This window comes from Takifugu rubripes, chromosome 12 (genome assembly GCF_901000725.2).
Source record: "Takifugu rubripes chromosome 12, fTakRub1.2, whole genome shotgun sequence".
NCBI classification, from domain to species: Eukaryota; Metazoa; Chordata; class Actinopteri; order Tetraodontiformes; family Tetraodontidae; genus Takifugu; species Takifugu rubripes.
In genome coordinates, this window is record NC_042296.1 from 8076791 (window position 1) to 8095189 (window position 18399).

Consider the following 18399-nt stretch of genomic DNA (forward strand, 5'->3'; position numbering starts at 1 on the left):
TCCCTTTGATAATTATTCAGGGATCACAGGTCCAAATTAGGAACCAACAAACCTTAAACTGCAGCTTATTATTATTTTTCTGTTTGAAGAGTTTTTTTTCCAGCAGAATTCTTTTACATTGTTGCAAATTCACAAGGTCATTTTATTAATTCAGTGGGACAGGGATTGAGCCGAACATGTACTTTAGAACTGAAAAGGAAGCATCTTTGGACATGATCTTTACTGGACCTTCAGAGGCTCACCAGTCTCCCCCCAGTTGGTCCTGATCTGGTTTTTGTCCAGTGTTCTGGTGATTTCCTTCCCTCCAGACAGCTGAAACACACTTGTAGCTGCTCCAGTCTTCAGGTGGGACTGAGGACACGTTCAGGTCAACACTCATCTGGAAGGTTCCGTCAGGGTTGAGGAGCATCTCTCCGTGGTCCACGTCCTCATGGAGCTCCTCTTCACCTTTCCTCCAGGACAGTGTGGCTCTGTCGGGGTAGAAGCCTGTAGCGTGGCAGCTGACAGGAGAGGAGGGGGTCTTCTGGAGCAGAGACACTGACGGCAGCTCTGGGGGGACAGAGAGGAACCCATCATTTGTCTCATGGTGGTTCATCAGCAGGACAAAGTCAACCTTCGCCCCAATTTAAGGCTTCAAATGCTGCAGTTTAAACCTGATCAAAACACCTGAAGAAGCTAACTGGGTCGGTAAAACTGAGAAGAGTCACGTTTTCCTGCATGTTGGACATATTAATGCAGGCAGTCAGTGACATCATCCTGTCACCTGGTCCTGCTGAGTTCTTACAGAAGGTTAACGTGTCTCTACCTGTTCTCTCCAGGTGCTCCTTCATAATGGCAGAATATTGCTTCATCCTTTCTGGAAAAACCTTGGTGATGTACAGACTAATCCTGAGTGTTCTATGTTCATCAGAATCCCATCTGGGTTTTACAGCGAGAGCCTTTGGTGTCAGAGCCGTCCAGTGCAGCGTCTTCAGGTCCAGTGTCCAACAGAGGTCTTCTTCTCCGTCATAACCAAATTTTGAGAAAGCAGAGATTTCTCCTGTCTCACTGTCCAATTCACAATGATCAATCCTCTGCAGAACATGACACCTGCTGGGAGAACGCAGAGGTCAGTAAATCTGGAGCATGCTATGCTATTCCCCTCCTTTCTTGAGTGCACAATGAGTTCTGGCATGGAAGAAAAAGTGGATCATGGTCTCACCTCCAGTCTGGTTGTAGATCTCCATCACATTGTACATCCAGTACTTCATGTAGGCTGGAAAAACGCTCCACACACCTCTGCAGTGGTACCAGTCCAGCTGTTTCTTGGTGATGGTCCAGGAACGTCTTTGCCCAGTTTTGTCTTTGGCTCCTACTTTCTTTTAGTGGTGTCGCAGTATCCAACCTCAAGTCCACTGACCTCCATTCTTGCAAAAAACTCAGGGATGTTTGGGAGTCCAGAGGACAGGGTGTGGTAAATGGTGAGGGACGGTTGCACTAGGAGACAAACGGGAGATCTTTTAGAGGAGCCTTAAGACTGCAGACTGTAGGAACTCCAATAAATGGGCTGGAACCTGTGAGGAGGATCTTTTAAAGTGCATATAATTGTCCCATGGCTGCTGTTGTTCCCCAGGGCAAGGCCTACTTTCTGCCACCGCGCTGTCCTCGCCTCACCCTGGCTTCTCACCTGACCGGTGTCTCCTCTGCTTTGATTTGGAGTCTTTGAAATTTTGAGTTGAATGCCTCGATGCTCATGGGCCAAACATGAATCTCTAATAAAGAGGACTGTGTTCCGCTGAAGCAGGTGATTGTTTGCTGCCTTCCAGAGCAGCATTCAGCATCAGGACAACTCAGATTTCCCCATCTTTCAGACCAACGCTCTTATTTTGAGGTTAGAAACCCTGTTTACTTTTCTTAGTCATGAACGTGTGTAAATGTAGGAGAATCACAGGAGGAATGTGAACTTACCTGCAGATGCAGATTTACAGGAAAGCAACAGCATGAACAATAATTTCCTCATTTTGTCTGGCTGAATAGGTCTGAAGGGCTGATGTAACTGGAGTTTTTATATCCTTCAGGTTGGGGTGGAACCAACTGATTTATTTTCCTCCCACCAAAAAATTCATCCAATGAAAATATGAAACACAAAATAAAGTGCTCCTTCTGTTCTGAGCTCTTGAAATGTCACACATATTTTTTAAATTTACTTAGAAAAATTCTCCTAATATATGTATTGTATTTAAAATGTACAATACAAAACTGATATGATCATTTAGACCTGTAGTAGGTAAATGCATTGGAAACTTTTATTGAAAATAAAGTAAATCAATAAAACAAATATAAGTGTCCCTATTTTCCAGATGCTATTATCTTCATATATGGCTCCCAGAAGTAAACAAATTTGTTCTTTTGGTCTTTCTAGGCTTCATTCTGAGGGTTCAGACATTTATTTCAAACATGTTATAAGTCACTATTCATTTTTTGGCTCTTATTAACTACGTTTGCAGATGACTTTTGGAATTAGATGTGAGTTGGGTTACTTTTGGTTATGTCAGAGCTTAGGTTAGAACCTATGAAGGTCAATAGATGCATTTAATTACACCCAAGGAAAGGGAATATTTTACACTTGAAAACTTAAAAGAACTAATCCAAATCTATATTATGTAAAGAAGGAAGATGATTCCCATTTAATTTAGCTGATAATTGGCCTAAAATTGCGGTGTACTTGTCCGGGTTCTACAGTAAACTTAAATTCAAAACATTTTTTTCACTTTCACATTTTCCAAATCCACGCACACCGAAGCTCACATCCTGTTTTCCTCCGGGATGCTTCAGGAAAGCCTCGCGATATCTCGCGATATTTCAACCGTTATATCCTCTGGTTTCTTTCTGTATTTCACAAATAATGTGTTTATCAGTATTCGTGGAAGGCGAGTTGCATAAAGATATAAACACGATTCAGCATAAATATGGTGACGTCGTATTCATTTCAAACATGTTTGTTTGCCAACAGACACACGACAAGGGAGCATAGAAGGAAGCTCCATCGGAATGGAACGCGCCCCCGCGAGATTTGGTTGCGTTTACTTGAGTAAATGCCACGTCTTAACAACGGCGTCAACTCTGGGAGAACTATAAGGAGTTCCCCAAACACACTGCTCTGCAGCCAGGAGAGAGTGATCCAGCGGCTCGACGCCTGGTGATATCCGACGCTACCCGGTAAGAATGCAGTGTTTACTTTCACAGTGATTCCTCCTGACGCGGAAGCATGCTAGCACGTAGCTGCTTCGCCAGCTAGCCGGCCGGCTCCCCATGTTTAATGATCGGATTTGGCAGTTTACTGTCAGATAAAGGCTGCGCCTTTTAAGATCTGACACTCTTTGTTTTCTTTCATACCCCGACGTGTGGTCTAATCTTCAGGTGGCTTGACGAGGCGTCAGCTGCTCGCAGTTTATGACAGAAGGTTTCCTAAAGCATCAACAGATGCTCCGACTCACTTTATAAACGTTGCATTTGATGGAAAAAACGCGAAATCTGCAGCTGGGGGCGACAATCGCTGGCAGATTTGGTCAGTTTGTATGAAAAGTAAACTTTGTTGAGGAAGTTAAAGGAGAAAACGAGAGTAGCTGTTTGTTTGCCAAACTGTTCCTTTAACGTTGCCTGTAACTATTTGTTCCTGTGATGTTCAGATGATGATTTTCATAAAGTGTGGAAGAGAAAAGTTATTTCCTTTATTTATTTTCCCCCGCAGACCGACCAAAATGGGATGCCCACACCTGCTGCTGCTGGCGGTTGTCGCATCTTCACTATTTCCTCTAAACTTACATTCAGGCTCTGCTCACAGGCCATTCCCATGGTGACCACAGCCACCATCATCATGGTCACTCCCATAGAGACCAGGAGCATTTCCATGACCCTGAGGTGAAGATGTTCCATGGAGCAAGCAAGTGGAGCGCTGAGGCCAACCTCCCCAAAGAGGAGCCCCATGGACATGGACATGGACATGATCATGGACACGGACACGCTCACGATCATGGACACGCTCACGATCATGGACACGCTCACGATCATGGACACGGACACGATCATGGACACGGACACGCTCACGATCATGGACACGCTCACGATCATGGACACGCTCACGATCATGGACACGCTCACGATCATGGACATGCTCACGATCAGAAGGAGGAGAGTGGCCACCGGGGCTCTCAGGGGTGGAAGAAGGACAAGAGGAAAGCCCCACAGAGGGACATGGTGGAGCTCTGGATGCAGGTGATGTGGTCTCGGGAATAATGTGGTGAAGATGAATTATCCAGTCTTTTCCTAGCCTGTCCCCTGCAGGGATAAATCCAGGAATGTCTGTTTCCTCCTGTCATCTGCACAGTTGTAGTGCAAATATTATCACCCCGTCTGGCTAAATATGTACACAAGGAGGACTTTTTGATCAACTTCAGAGTAGATTATAACGGTGTCTAGAAAAGGGGCGGGACATAAAACTCGTTTGGTCCGGCTGAGGTCGTGGACGGTGTCACGTGGACAAACAGCAGAGGGGCTAAAGCAGCTCAGTGTGTCTCAGGTGCTTCGACCGCTTTAATAAAAGTCTCCCCCTCTCCTCCTCCAGGCCATCGGGTCCACCCTGCTGATCAGCGCGGCTCCCTTCCTCATCCTGTTCCTGATCCCAGTTCAGTCCAACAGCGACCAACACCAGAACCTGCTGAAGATTCTGCTCAGCTTCGCCTCGGGGGGTCTGCTGGGCGACGCCTTCCTCCACCTCATCCCTCACGCGTTGGGTAGGCTCTGATGACTTTTGCTCGCGGTTGCACAGGTTTGTGTTCAGTGCCCGGAGACGTCGGATGGAGCGAATCCAAACAGTTTGATGGGAGTTTTCTCGGACGGCGTTCCCGACTGTCTGTGTCCCCGAGAGCAGCTCGTAAAACACCTCGCAGCTCTTCTAACGGTTGTTTGCCCATGTTGACACGCAGCAGCTTTGAGGCACTTTTCTCCTGTTTGCGAGCAAACAGGAGAAAACATCCGTACACGGAGATCCTGCAGGACGGGACCGTTTGCCCCTCCAGCCTGGGCGGCTCACTCCTGTGTCCCCTGTGGTTCATCCCACATTTATTGATTCAAATGATGTTGAACGGTGACTGGAGAGACGAGTGTACATGAAATGTCCTTTCATTCTACTCTTCCCCTGCGCAGCCCCGCACTCTCACCATGGAGACGACCACGGACACGCCCACAAAGTGAAGAGTCCCATGGCCACTCCCACGGTGGGCGGCTAATTACCTTGTTTCACCAGGAATTTACCCTAAACTTCTGTGATTTCTGCTTCCTGTGAGCAGAAATGTTCTGTCTTAGTCGGGTTTTGAGTCCGTTCACGCTCTCGGTTTGTATCTCGCGGTCTGACGGTTGCTCTGTTCCCAGGAGCCGAGCACGATCACGTCATGTCGGTGGGTTTGTGGGTTCTCGGAGGACTCGTTGCGTTTCTGATCGTGGAGAAGTTTGTGCGTCTGCTCAAGGGCAACGAGGGCCACGGCCACTCTCACAGCTCCTCTCAAGGTTCGTCGTCACAAACTCGCCTGCCGCTCCTGCTCAAACGCACGTTTCCCTGTGAGGGTGTGGACTGGGGGGGAAATCTGACCTCTGTTTGATACTCAGCCAAGCCAAAAGAAAAGCACAGTGATGACGAAGACGAGAAGGAAAAGGAGAAGACGGCAAAGGCCACAAAAGATGAGCCCTGCACAGGTGAGTTTAGGTCGAGTTTAAGTTGATTTAGGTTGAGATTTTTAACTTGTTCAGGTTTACCAGGTCAGGCCTGATGTTAGAAAAGTGCTTTATTGATTTCTTTTAATGGGAAAATCTAAAAACTTAAAGTCTGAAAACCTTTATTTACCCCTATAATTAGCAGTTCTGCCTTTTAAAAAATGAATGTGCGCCCCCAGTGGTCAAATACGAAATACACTACAAGTATATTTTCATAATTGTGTTGATCAAAAAACTCCCAATAATCTTGAATCTCTCTGGATGAAGGTAAGTGAGGGTGGCGTGCATTAATGCTGCTCATCATTGCTGCTATTGTTAGAATTCTGCAACTATTTCCACGCTGCATTCTTAGGTAATATAGTTAAAAATTATGATCGGATCTGTTTTATTTTTCTTAAATGTAACTATTATTAGATGTTCTTGAACGCTGCATCATCACATCTACATCTGTTGTATTAGTCTGGAATTCTGAGGGCGTTACTGGCGCTGTCAGCAAGACAAAAATGTTCAGTTAGACGCCATCATGAACACGAGCAATTGTAATTAATATCATGCATTAATTACAAAATGTAACAACATAAATGATTTTAAAAACGCTCTCACAACATAGACATCAAGGTGTCGGGTTACCTGAACCTGGCAGCTGACGTCATCCATAATTTCACCGATGGCCTGGCCATGGGGGCGTCCTTCCTGGTTAGTCCGACGGTCGGCACGATAACCACCCTCACCATCCTTCTGCACGAGGTCCCGCATGAGATCGGAGACTTCGCCATCCTCATCCAGTCAGGCTGCACCAAAAGAAAGGTGGCTGAAGCGTTTGTTGCTCTGCACGTGTCCCGTGAACGGTGATGTCATCACCGATCAACAGATCGATACCTCCTGAAAACAGCATCTCACCGTCGCCGTCCGCTTCCTCTTTCCCATCAGGCCATTTTTCTCCAGCTGCTGACGGCCCTTGGGGCTGTGGCCGGGACGATCTGCTCGCTGTTGGCGCAGGGCGCGGGCACGGCAGCGACCACCTGGATCCTCCCGTTCACTGCGGGGGGCTTCGTCTACATCGCCACGGTGACGGTCCTCCCAGAACTGCTGGTGGGTCGCTCCAGTTTCGGCCAGTCTGTGATGGAGATTCTGGCTTTGCTGTTTGGAGTCGGCATGATGGTGGTGATCGCGGAGTACGAGTGAGACGGGAAGGCCAGAAGGAGGACAGGAAATGGTGGGTTTACGTGGATTAATGCTTACGAGGGGTGTGTTGTCTTTTACCAGCTCCTTTCTGACTCAAAGGTCCGGGAGTGAAGGGTTTTGGTGTATTTAGCCGTTGGTCACCTCTCTGATCTGTGCTCCAAACTTCCATCCGGAGCCACCGTGTCTGTAAAGTCGCTGAATAAGCTTTTTGAACCTCTGCTGACTGAGGCCAAACCGTGTCCACTAAATTTCACTCGGCTGTTTGGTCCTGTTCCTGTTTGTCGACAGCAGGCCAAATTTTAAATGTAGCGTTAGCCACAACACCCCCCCTTTTCCATTTCCTCCATTTTTGTGTCTGATGCTTGAAATGACATTTCTGATTATGTTTTTTAGAGCAGAGAATGCTTTTTTCTCTCTTTAGTCAGCTGCTCTGTTACATGTCCGTCTCTGTTGGATGTGAATATTTTAACATTCCACAAAATAAATAATTGCCACTTATGACTTCAGCTGACATCTTTATTCTCATTCAAATATTTTAGTCTTGATATTAATATATTTATATTATTATTAAAAGTGGTGGAGCAGTAGTTTAATGTGGTGCAATATCGCAAAATGGCCACAAGAGGGACCCAAAGTCCGCGTTAGTCGCTTATTTGAATTTAATATTCTCGGATTGAAAACCGCTATTAAAATGGCGATTTTATGCTGTTATTCTGTGTTTTTCTTTATTAGACTTTTCCATGATCTGTGTTATTGTGCTTACAGCCTGATTACACTCTGACATCACTGAGCCTCAGCAGCTAACTGGCACATCAACATGATATTTTTAGATGAACGAGTAAAAACATGCAGCTGCATCAACGTTCACAACAGGAGCAGCAGAGGAGGAGTCAGTGATCAGCAAATACTGAGTCCATGAAAGAATTCTGATTCACTGTCTTAACTTTATTTAGTTTGAAAACAGAAGTTTAACAGTAATTATAGATAAACAACTGAGTTAATTCACATAAAACATGTTTTTTTTTTTCATCGTACAGGAGTGAGATGCAAAGTAACTTTTAATTATCTTTCTATCAATGTTTGGACGAAAAGTAGTTTCGCCACATTTCCACTTCAGCTTTTTACGTTATCTGTTTATTTCATCTGTTATTTCACAACTTCACCATTTCAAACGAAGGTCAATTTCACAATCTCAGGTTGTATTTTTCGAAGCTTCTGAAGGCAGAAACCAAAAGAAGAGACAGGAGCTGAGTGAGGCTGGTTTAGTTAGCAGACTGCTGCTGCGGATGGTGCTGCTTTATTTGTTGCTTTCACTTCACTTCAACCTGAAACAAACCCAAGAAACTAAAAAGCACTTTCAGTGGTTAAAAATCGTGTTTTAATGTTTTTGTTTTTTTAAAAAGGAAATCTTTTAAGTTTTGCATTTGGAAATCCAAAGCAATTAATTTGTAAGAATTTTAGAGGATGTGTGATATTGAGCTGAAAGTTAAAGATGTTTTTGCGTCTTTTATTGTGAGTTAGTCTGATGCTAGAAATGGGAGGAGACAGGAAACCGCCAGAGCTGAACCATTAATTTGGTCGACCACATAACACGTTCAAACATGATGAGAGCAGCTGGTCGCTGAGGCCCAAATATCAGAAAAGACTCCTCATCTCCGAGGCTTTACCACCCACTGATGGAGGGCTGCAGGTCAAAGGTCACTGGCATCGCTGCAGTGGTGGGAACTTTTGTGTGTGTTTTTAATTTGGCTGTCCAAACTGATCAGAGTTTGATTCTGCTTCAGCGTGACCCTGGATCAGTCGGGGGGGGGGGGCTGGGAGTTACTGGCTACCCCCCCCCCCCCATCGGCCTAAGACCCGCCCCCACAGACAAACAGGATGGAAACACTCTCCTGACTTTAGTTGGAATACTCTGAGAAAGAGGCTGCAGTCGATCCATGCGTCCCTGTCCCAATGGGCAAACCCGAACAAAAGGCCTCTAACTAAAAGTGGGCGTGGCCTTCACTGCTAGGCTCCGCCCTGTGGCCATGACGGTGCTGTGTTTGGACGTGGTGCTGTCGTCCAGAGACTGCTCGTTGGACTGCATCATTTGTCTCTCCAGGTCGTCCTCCAGAGCCCTCTTGTAGACCCCTGTCAGACTCTGCCTGAAGTGGCCCCTCCCCTGCAGCCCCATGCAGAAATACAGAAGCGGGTTGATGCAGCTGTTGAAGTACGCCACAGCCGACGTGAGCGGAGACAGAATCTTCACCGCCTCGTTCTTCGCATCCACCAGCTTCACCAGCTGGATGCAGTGGTACGGCGCCCAGCACACGAAGAAAGCGATCACCAATGATGCCAGTATGCGCAGGGGGCGGGACTTTCCTGACAGGCGGGTCCGGCGAATACCAACCCCGGCCAGGATGTAACAAACGAGGATGACTATGAAGGGCAGCAGGAAGCCGCACAGGAAGCGATTGGTGTACAGCGCTACATTAGTGCTACTCTGCCCGTCGTCAACACCCGTAGAACACCGACTCAGGTTGTTGTTACCCATAGAGACGCGGCGGTAAACAAAGTAGGGGGTGCTGAGGATGACGGCCGCAATCCAGACGCCAATGGCCACCGTCCTGGCGGCAAGTAGGGTTCTTCTTCGCTTGGCAAAGAATGGCTGCCATACGCAGAGCACCCGGTCCATACTGATGATGGCGAGCAGGAACACAGAGCAGAACATGTTGGCGTACTTGAAGAAACCGTTGAACCTGCAGAAGAAGAGGCCGTACGGCCAGTGGTCGTAGAAGAGCTTCTTGATGAGCGACAGGATGCGCGTGGAGCAGAAGACGAAGTCGGCCACGGCCAGATTCACCAACCACACGTTGGTGACGTTGGGCTGAAAAACAGAATAACAGCCGAGTGTTAAAAAGGTTGACGCTGGCGGATCCTCTGGGGAGCTCAGGGTCCTGGTTGGTTCCTGGACCTGGACTCTGCTGCTCCTCAGATCAGATCAGCTGTGAGCAGCCAGTCAGGTGTTAGTTTATCAGATTAAAGGGACAATGGCGCCTGTTTCTTTGGTGGCCAACGCAGCAGGGCGGGTTTGAGGTCAAGTGAAACAAAATGGTGGTTTCTGGTCTTTGCGCACCTTTAACTTGAATCCAGCCACCCAAATGACCATGGCGTTTCCCACAAGGCCGAACAGGACAGTCACAGTGAAGATGATGACGGCGACCTTGGCAGCGATGGCCTCGATGTCCCCGCTGCCCTCCTGCCTCTTATTGAGGATGTGAGGAGACAGAGACGTGTTTAGGAACATTGTTCCACTGGAAAGGAGAAAACATGGATGAAGGGAGAAAAAGACAAATCCAGCAAAGACGCAACCTATGTCAGACGTATGTCGTAATGGCAGTTGCCATGGAAACCAATGACGCTGGACCGGAGAGATGACAACCAGGAGCTGCCAATGTGAATTTGTAAGGAAATGTTATTCCCAGAAATGAACCAAACACCAGTAATCCCAGTCTGAGTGGAACAGAATGAGCAGAAACTGCTGATCCAGGAAGAGAAAGATGAGAGAGGCACTAAAAAAGGACTGTAACGGAAAAACAAAAGCATCAAACCTACAAATGTTTAAAAGATAAATATATACAGTATATATATATTTAACTTGATCACAATAATTCTTACATCTAATTTACTCAGGGATGATTTTGAGTCAGACTTGAGTCAGACGCACACACACACACACACACACACATACATACACCCCCCCACACACACACACAAACACAAACACAAACATATATACACACACACACATACATACACTTCTGTATTTGTAGCAGTTTCGTTCTGTGTTTACTTCATCTTTCTTCAGAAGGGAACCACTGCGCTGTTGCTCATATGACTGATAAGCTTGAATAAAACTATCCTGTCTAGTCTTTATGTCATGTGATATATGTATATAATCCAGTATAACTGAAGCGGCTGCATCAGGCTACCTGGTAGAATCACCTCATGTGTAACTGCTTCCAGTCCCACTGGTTCCGTCAGATGGAGAAGAAACTGTTCTGATATCTGTTTGTTTCACTAATGAGGGGAAAGAAAGACGTTCTGACCTATAAATATCCCACAAACAGGAAGTCACCCATCTTTCCATTGAAAGAGACTAAAGACTCGAAAGACTCTTTCCATGGAAAGATGGGTGACTGATGGGTGAAAGTTTAGGGGAGTCCCTGCTGTTCTCTTCTCTTTGATCAAACACCTGGAATCTGAAGCTTTTGGTCTGGTTGGTTCCTGTCTGGATCCACCAGCAGACCAACATCAGATCCAGACACAAACATTGGAAACTCCATCAAGTAATCAAGAGAACCATCATACTCACATGACTGAGTGGAGGTCAAGCGCTGGGTTTTGGTCTCTTGAACGCCCGCAGACCCCAGATGTGCTGCTCCAGGCTGGGTACACATGTCCCTGAGAGCTGCCTGTACCATTCAACACAATTCATCTCTCTCTCTCTCTCTCTCTCTCTCTCTCTCTCTCTCTCTCTCTCTCACACACACACACACACACACACACACAGGGGGAGGGGCCTAGGCTGCGAAAAGCGACAAAGGAAACAAGAACTAACAATTGTGCAGCAAAGTTTGTCTCAGCCAAAATTGTTCACAAATTATTGATAAACTCATAAATAAGAGGATCATCACAGGTGTTTTCAACCCAATTCTAAAGAAAAATGCGTGTAAAAAGACACAGCATAAATTGACAAAGACTGAAATAGCCTGTAACACACATCATAAAGATACCGCATGTTTGCACACATGTTTACATAGAGTGCATATCTTTTAAACAGCAGAAACATTACCGAACCATACTGTCAATAAACTACTAACTAATGCAAAGATAAATGCATCAAGATGAAATGAAGGTTCTTAACAGAAACCAAATGCTGTTATATAAATTAAACAAACTCATGTAATACAAATATACTGTCTATTCTCTTGTAATGAAATCTATTTATTTATTTTATTCCTTGTTTCTTAAGCAATTTGCACATCTGTATTGATTCAATTGCTTTTTATATTTTGAACAAAAAAGTGTTTCATAAACATTAACCAATAATCTATTACTTATTTTAAAAAAGATTATCTTATTTGTTAAAATATGACGTAATACTTGATTGAAATAAAAAAAAACCAGTAATTTTTCTACCGTGTTCGACTGCTGCCCCCAAGTGGTCACATGTAAAACTGCAACATGTACAAACAACATGGCAAAGTCAGTGCTGGGGGTGGGGGTTGTTGAAAAAGATTTGCTTGAGCTGTTGCATTTGATATAAAGAGGGGAGGTCGGTTATGCAGATTCAGCCACCACTACGTGCAGTCTGTCAAAGTCTCAACAGTGAATGTGACAGTTTGGAAGAACTGTAATTGCCTAGCAACAGCTGAATTACATCAGCTCCCGTGGATCCCACTATTGTAAGTCGGTCTCACCACACTCCAGCGTGTTGCTCTCAAACAAAACTAATCCTCAGACAGTTTTACGGGTAGTTTCATCATGTGGTTTGAAACTGTCGGCTGCTCTGCAGAGAAGGAACATTTACTTAGATGTCAGTGTTCCATCTGTGAGACACATCAGGAGGACACGGGTAAGCCAGTCTTTTATTTCAGACCTTTAGCCTCAGACTGTCTTAATCTGGCCTGAGGAGAAACTCTCCCCCTGTGAGCCTCCACAGAGTTCAGATCAAGGAAACATGTGCAGCATCCAGCAGCAGACGTGGACGGACGACTCTTGTTCCCTCGACATGCGACAGCTCTGATGAAAGGACGGACATTTCCAGGCAACCGTATTCTACAGTGTCATTATCTGCTCGGGTGTCATTGTCTCCTGAGTTGCCCTCACGTTGACCTGTTCAATAGTTCCCCTGAGCTGTGCTGCAAACTCAGATAGATGGTCCTGGTGAGCTCACACCCCTGCCTGGTGACAGAGATAAGGAATCACACACCACAGGCTGAACGCGGACCCTCATCTATCTGTGATGAGCAAAAATAACACAATATCCTTTACCGCCAGCATCGGAGGATTCCTGCTGGGCCCCATTCAGAAGCTGCTCGGGAACAAAGGAATGAAGCTTGCTGGTTGTTTAGATGAAGCTGCCTGTCGGTGTTTCCAGGGTTTGGTGATAATCTTCTGTTTTTGCCATGACGCATTCAAGGGTCTTCCTCTGTGAGCGAGCCATCCCACCTGATTGTTCTCCTGTTCCTCTGAGATTTAGATTACATCGTCCAGGGCCTGATGAGACTGCGGCCCAAACTCATCCATCATGATGTTCCTCCATCACCGCAGATGATGACACTGTCACTAGGAAACGAGCAAAACCGGGGCAGCAGACGCTCCATTGACGAAGCTTCTGCGAGGAGATCCTCTTTGCTAACGTTACACCGAAGGAGACGTAGAACAGCTGTTCATTTTAATTTCCTGCTGTTGGCTCCTGACCAGTTCAGCGGTTTCAGATGGGAAAGTTTGTTTTCCACTTTGTCGTGCTGTGAAAGCCACAAACAGTGTTGTGATCCATTCCACGTGTTCTCAATAAACTAAAGGAACGTCTCCTCAGGACCAGGGCCCTCTGCAGCCCCTCTCGCCTCCACTGTATTTCTGTCCACTAAGCCAGGCTGAGCTGCAGCTTATCCCCTCACATCAGCTCAATAGTCATTACTTTCTCCGGCACAGACCTGCCAACTCCACTTCCTCTGACAATCAATGGCGAGTAAGAGCCCCCCCAGGCCTCGGGACAAAGTGGGCATTGATCTGCGTGGAGTGTGTCTGAGATAACATGTTAATAACATGGAAGTCGCACCTGTGGAGGAGCTTCCAGGCCTGGAATCATCACTTAGAACAGGAAGAAGTGAGTCGAGTCAGTCAGATACTTCTTAATAAGCTACCTGGTGATCCGTATTGTGGCAGTCTGGAATATTATTGAATCTGGAAGGTTTTAAAGAGCATCCATCCTTTCTGCCTCCCATCAAACTTTGTCAAAGCAGAAGATCAATATCAATTTTGTTGCTCCAACACATTGACCAGAGGCTGGATGACAGAGGAGCTCCTCAAAGGCTCTGGGCTGCGGTGCCACGTATCCCCACCGTAGCTTCACCTCCGATATCGATGTTCAGTAACAGATACAGCTGATCTGTGGTTGAGAGAACATAAAAAACGTGTCTGTGAGGAGATGAGCCCACTGCAATAATCCTGAACTGTTAGAGCAGCATACGCTGAGCCGTCACGCTGACACATGACAGAGATTAAGCCTCGCTCGCTAACATTCTTCAGCAGAACATACAGGCCTGTGCTGCCGGTGTGAAGCTGGAGGAGGAAGGCCAGAAGCTGATGAACCAACGGCGATGACAACAGTACTTAAAGTGTAGAAGAGAGGCCGAGCCTGGTCCGGAGAAATCCTCCATCAGAGGCTGCATGCGGCAAAACCAGATGGTGTAATTATGTTGGTGATTGAGCAGCGTGGAAGCGGGGCGCATCTATCCTCCCAGTGCAGAAACGTCCTCCTGGTTTCACATCAGCAGAGGGACAGACATCGCTTCCTGTCTAGGAGAGGAGAAGATCTAGGTATCACTTCCAGAAAAGCCGATAACCAAAGTGATGAAGTCTGAGTCTGTGCCCGAGGAGGTCAGCTGAGGTTCCCCACAGCAGATCCAGGACGATAAGATCTGGAATAAGACATCGGGATGAAAGACATCAGGACTGCCCATCCAGCTTCAGCTGCTTCTGTGTTTCCTCTGAGCTGACTGCAGCCTTGAGCACGAGGAGAATCTCCTGCAGCCCCTTTCACACGTGCACCATTATGCAGCACACAGGCCTCATGTGTGAATGCAGACGAACAGAGCGGAGGTGAGCGGAGGAGCAGAAGCTGAGGTCTTCCTCACCTGTGAGCTACTTGTTGTAATTGAGTTGATCACTTTTAAATAAAGACACTCATTGTTCTTCCTTTGCTGCCGCCTGGAATCAAATTGTTACCTCAGTAACGAGGTCAGGAGTGGGTTTTCTTTAGATCACAGCTCACTTCGATCTGTTGCTGTAGGTCGGCTCATCTGCGTCGTCCGGCTCTTGTGTCGCTACAGTGGCGCTGACAGCTAACAGAGGGAGGGGGTGTGGGAGACTTATTGAGTGTCGGGCCTGTGTGAATAAAACCGCTCCGGCAATCGTCTGGCTCAGCAGCACGCGGGAGCGATAAGGAGCGCCCAGTTGATACGGTGTCAAAAAGAGGAGTTTCCCGGCCCTCCGCCGCCATTGCTCTCTTTTCTCCTGCTGTCTGCAGAGGAGGCTGCAGATAGAATCTTCAGGAAGAGGAATGCTCTCTCAGCGCCCGGTGCTGATAACGACATCATCTTTTGCCACTAAATCTGTCTTGGGCTTGGAGGGGGGGGTGGCATTAAGATGGCAAACAGTCATATCAGAGCACGGCAGCAGCGTTGCTCTTCAGGTTCTGAGCATCAGAGCACGGCAGCAGCAGGAGTATGAGACTAAGTGACTCTAACTGGCTCCTGATGACACTTTGATTTTGTCCCGACACAAACTCTTTACTGCAGAGTTGTGGTGAGGCCTCAGGTTGGAGGATGTTCTGGTCCCTCTGTGTTCATCAGCAAAGGGTGGAGAACCTGTGACCCCATCAGCTCACAGCTCCTGAATATTTGGTGTGAAAGTTGGTGAATAATGGACAGAAAGTACAGAAACAATCTTCTCCTTTTCCTGTGACACTGTTGGCCTCTGAAAGTTGTTTTATGCTTTTATCTGATGTTCTTCTGTCGTTTTGTCACGATGCTCCTAAACTAATAAAACAGACGGATGAATTTTAAGCTTTTAGTTTCATAAACATGCACTCAGGAACGTTTGCTCAGCCACAAAAACAAAGAAAGCCCTTTATTTTGGTACAAATTACTTATATAATTTTTAACAGGTTTCCTCTAATTTGACTGACTGCAATTATCCAAACTTCCTAAAACATTAGATTGTATTTAAGCTCATTCCTGCATAAAATCTTCTTTTTTTTTTAAAAACAAATTGGATCTTAACTGAAATAGCTTGAGATGAATTCAGTTGAGAATTCTTCAGTAGAAAAGAACATAGCTGCTTCTCCTTACTGAAGCTTCAACAGCAGGTGAAAACACCTTTAAACTGGTTGTAATGCACCCTTCAAACATCTGGAACATCAGGAACATCATGTTTTCAGTCGAGTGGATCCTTGAAGCATCGGGTTCTGAGTTCAGCTGCTGCGGGAAGCAGGACAGATTCCTCTGCATGATACCTTCTCACCCACCGAATCAGCTCTGTTCCTTCTGAGGCTTTCAGAGACTCTTGCTCAGAGGGGTTTTGGAGTCTTTCTGCAATCAGCGGCTCCTCTCAGTCAAAGTTGGATCATTTGTGGGAAAAGGGAGTGTGTGAAAGACACTGATGATCGTGGGTGATGCCAACAGCCAGCAGGACAGTGAGAGGGGACTGTGTGTGTTTGGGGCTGGCTCTGACAGAAACATGCTGTACAGCTGGAGCAGCTTCTTCTGCAGCACAGCTCCTGCAGTAAGTGGGTCAGCAGATGTGATCTAACAGCAGCTCCTCTGGCTGCTGCAGAGCTCAGTGGAGCTCACAAACCTGGTAAAAGCCTCCAATCAGGGTTCAAACGGGATGGACAGCAACACACTGGACAGAGATTATTTTAACTGAGTTTAGCGTTTCATTTTTGCCCACTTCCTCCTGCTCTTATTTCCCTCCCACCCACTTAACCTCACCTGTGGCCAATTACCTCCCCCTCCCTCCACGTCTGGGTGGTTTGTACCTGCTCTCGGATGTTTGATTATTCGGACCGACTTATGGTGATTCTGGTGAGAGCGGCCTTCCGTCGTCCAGTGAGTGGCTTTACAATAGTTTTACTGTCTGAGTTCAGAGTTCACCTGTTTCATGTGTTTTAACTGGGACGGAACTGGAACTGGTTTCAGGTAAACAAATCGATACTGTTGTTGATGATCGATACTGTTGTTGATGATCGATACTGTTGTTGATGATCGATACTGTTGTGGAGGAACGATACGGTTGTTGATTATCAATACTGTTGTTGATGATCGATCCTGTTGTGGAGGATCAATACTGTTGTGGAGGATCGATACTGTTGTGGAGGATTGATACTGTTGTTGAGGATCGATACTGTTGTTGATGATCGATACTTTTGTTGATGATCGATACTGTTGTTGAGGATCGATACTGTTGTGGAGGATCGATACTGTTGTTGATGATCGATCCTGTGGTTGAGGATCGATACTGTTGTTGATAATCGATACTGTTGTGGAGGATCGATACTATTGTTGATAATCGATACTGTTGTGGAGGATCAATACTGTTGTGGAGGATCGATACTGTTGTTGATGATCGATCCTGTTGTGGAGGATCAATACTGTTGTGGAGGATCGATACTGTTGTGGAGGATTGATACTGTTGTGGAGGATCAATACTGTTGTTGAGGATCGATACTGTTGTTGATGATCGATACTGTTGTTGAGGATCGATACTGTTGTGGAGGATCGATACTGTTGTTGATGATCGATCCTGTGGTTGAGGATCGATACTGTTGTTGATAATCGATACTGTTGTGGAGGATCGATACTGTTGTGGAGGATCGATACTGTGGTGGAGGATCGATACTATTGTTGACAATCGATACTGTTGTGGAGGATCGATACTGTTGTGGAGGATCGATACTATTGTTGATAATCGATACTGTTGTGGAGGATCGATACTGTTGTTGAGGATCGATACTGTTGTTGATAATCGATACTGTTGTGGAGGATCGATCCTGTTGTGGAGGATCGATACTGTTGTTGAGGATCGATACTGTTGTTGATAATCGATACTGTTGTTGAGGATCAATACTGTTGTTGATAATCGATACTGTTGTGGAGGACTGAGACTCAGCGACTGACTGGAATCCTCAACTATCTGAAGCTACAGGTGGAGTTTGATCCTCCTCCAGGTGGATTCATGGTTCTGTGGCCCCCAAATAAACCAACCAGTGAAAAACTCATCAAATACCAACATTGATCAGAAAGTGTAGGTTTAAAATATCGTGTTCCTCACTGTTACTGACTGTCAATCCTGACAAACACCAGTGAGCATCAGGACAAGTTCAGACTTAGAAATTCAGGTTCAATCGCTGAATAGTGAACTTCGAGTCACGTGTTGACTTGACGCCACCTGTCGTTAAATTCCCACTTTTCTGTCGCAAACGCTTCCGCGGGGCAGAGTTCGGTCCGTCTCGCGTGAACCCTGCTGTGCGGGGGCGAGCTCGTGTCACGTGGTTAACGGTGTCAGTTTGACGAGCGCTCCTTGCACGCGGGGTTCAGACCCCATGTTCTCGCGCGGCGAACGCGCGCCCGTTGGAAGGAAAGCTCCGTGTTTTGCGCGCAGCAGCGGCGCGCCGACGGGTCGGGTACCCTGTGCCAA

At 46.4% G+C, this 18399-nt stretch overlaps 2 protein-coding genes across 3 annotated transcripts; one reads left to right on the forward strand and one right to left on the reverse strand.

Annotated features, from left to right (window-relative positions):
- Positions 1-3844: 3844 nt before the first annotated feature.
- Positions 3845-7439, forward strand: LOC115251635 (zinc transporter Slc39a7-like). The gene is given in 9 exon segments (XM_029844597.1): positions 3845-4254; positions 4604-4772; positions 5185-5223; positions 5226-5255; positions 5410-5544; positions 5644-5730; positions 6359-6555; positions 6679-6964; positions 7033-7439. Coding segments are annotated over 8 exon segments (1260 nt in total). The 5' UTR covers positions 3845-3906; the 3' UTR covers positions 6934-6964; positions 7033-7439.
- A 424-nt stretch (positions 7440-7863) lies between these two features.
- Positions 7864-11417, reverse strand: LOC115251639 (C3a anaphylatoxin chemotactic receptor-like). Of its 2 annotated transcripts, none has more exons than XM_029844618.1 (3): positions 11288-11417; positions 10049-10226; positions 7864-9799 (listed from the first exon to the last, which is right to left on the reverse strand). In XM_029844618.1, exons 2-3 carry the CDS (start codon positions 10217-10219, stop codon positions 8912-8914), a joined length of 1059 nt encoding a protein of 352 aa, XP_029700478.1. In that variant the 5' UTR covers positions 10220-10226; positions 11288-11417; the 3' UTR covers positions 7864-8911. The 2 variants fall into 2 exon arrangements, with proteins under 2 accessions (XP_029700478.1, XP_029700479.1); XM_029844619.1 differs by having other exon boundaries at positions 10049-10177; positions 11288-11381.
- Between the last annotated feature and the right edge of the window lie 6982 nt (positions 11418-18399).

Coding starts and splice junctions, on each gene's coding strand:
- LOC115251639 (XM_029844618.1), bottom strand. CDS start 10,219: ATGTTCCTAAACACGTCTCTGTCTCCTCACATCCTCAATAAGAGGCAG. Junction 9,800..10,048: donor TGGCTGGATTCAAGTTAAAG/GTGCGCAAAGAC, acceptor TCTGTTTTTCAG/CCCAACGTCACCAACGTGTG.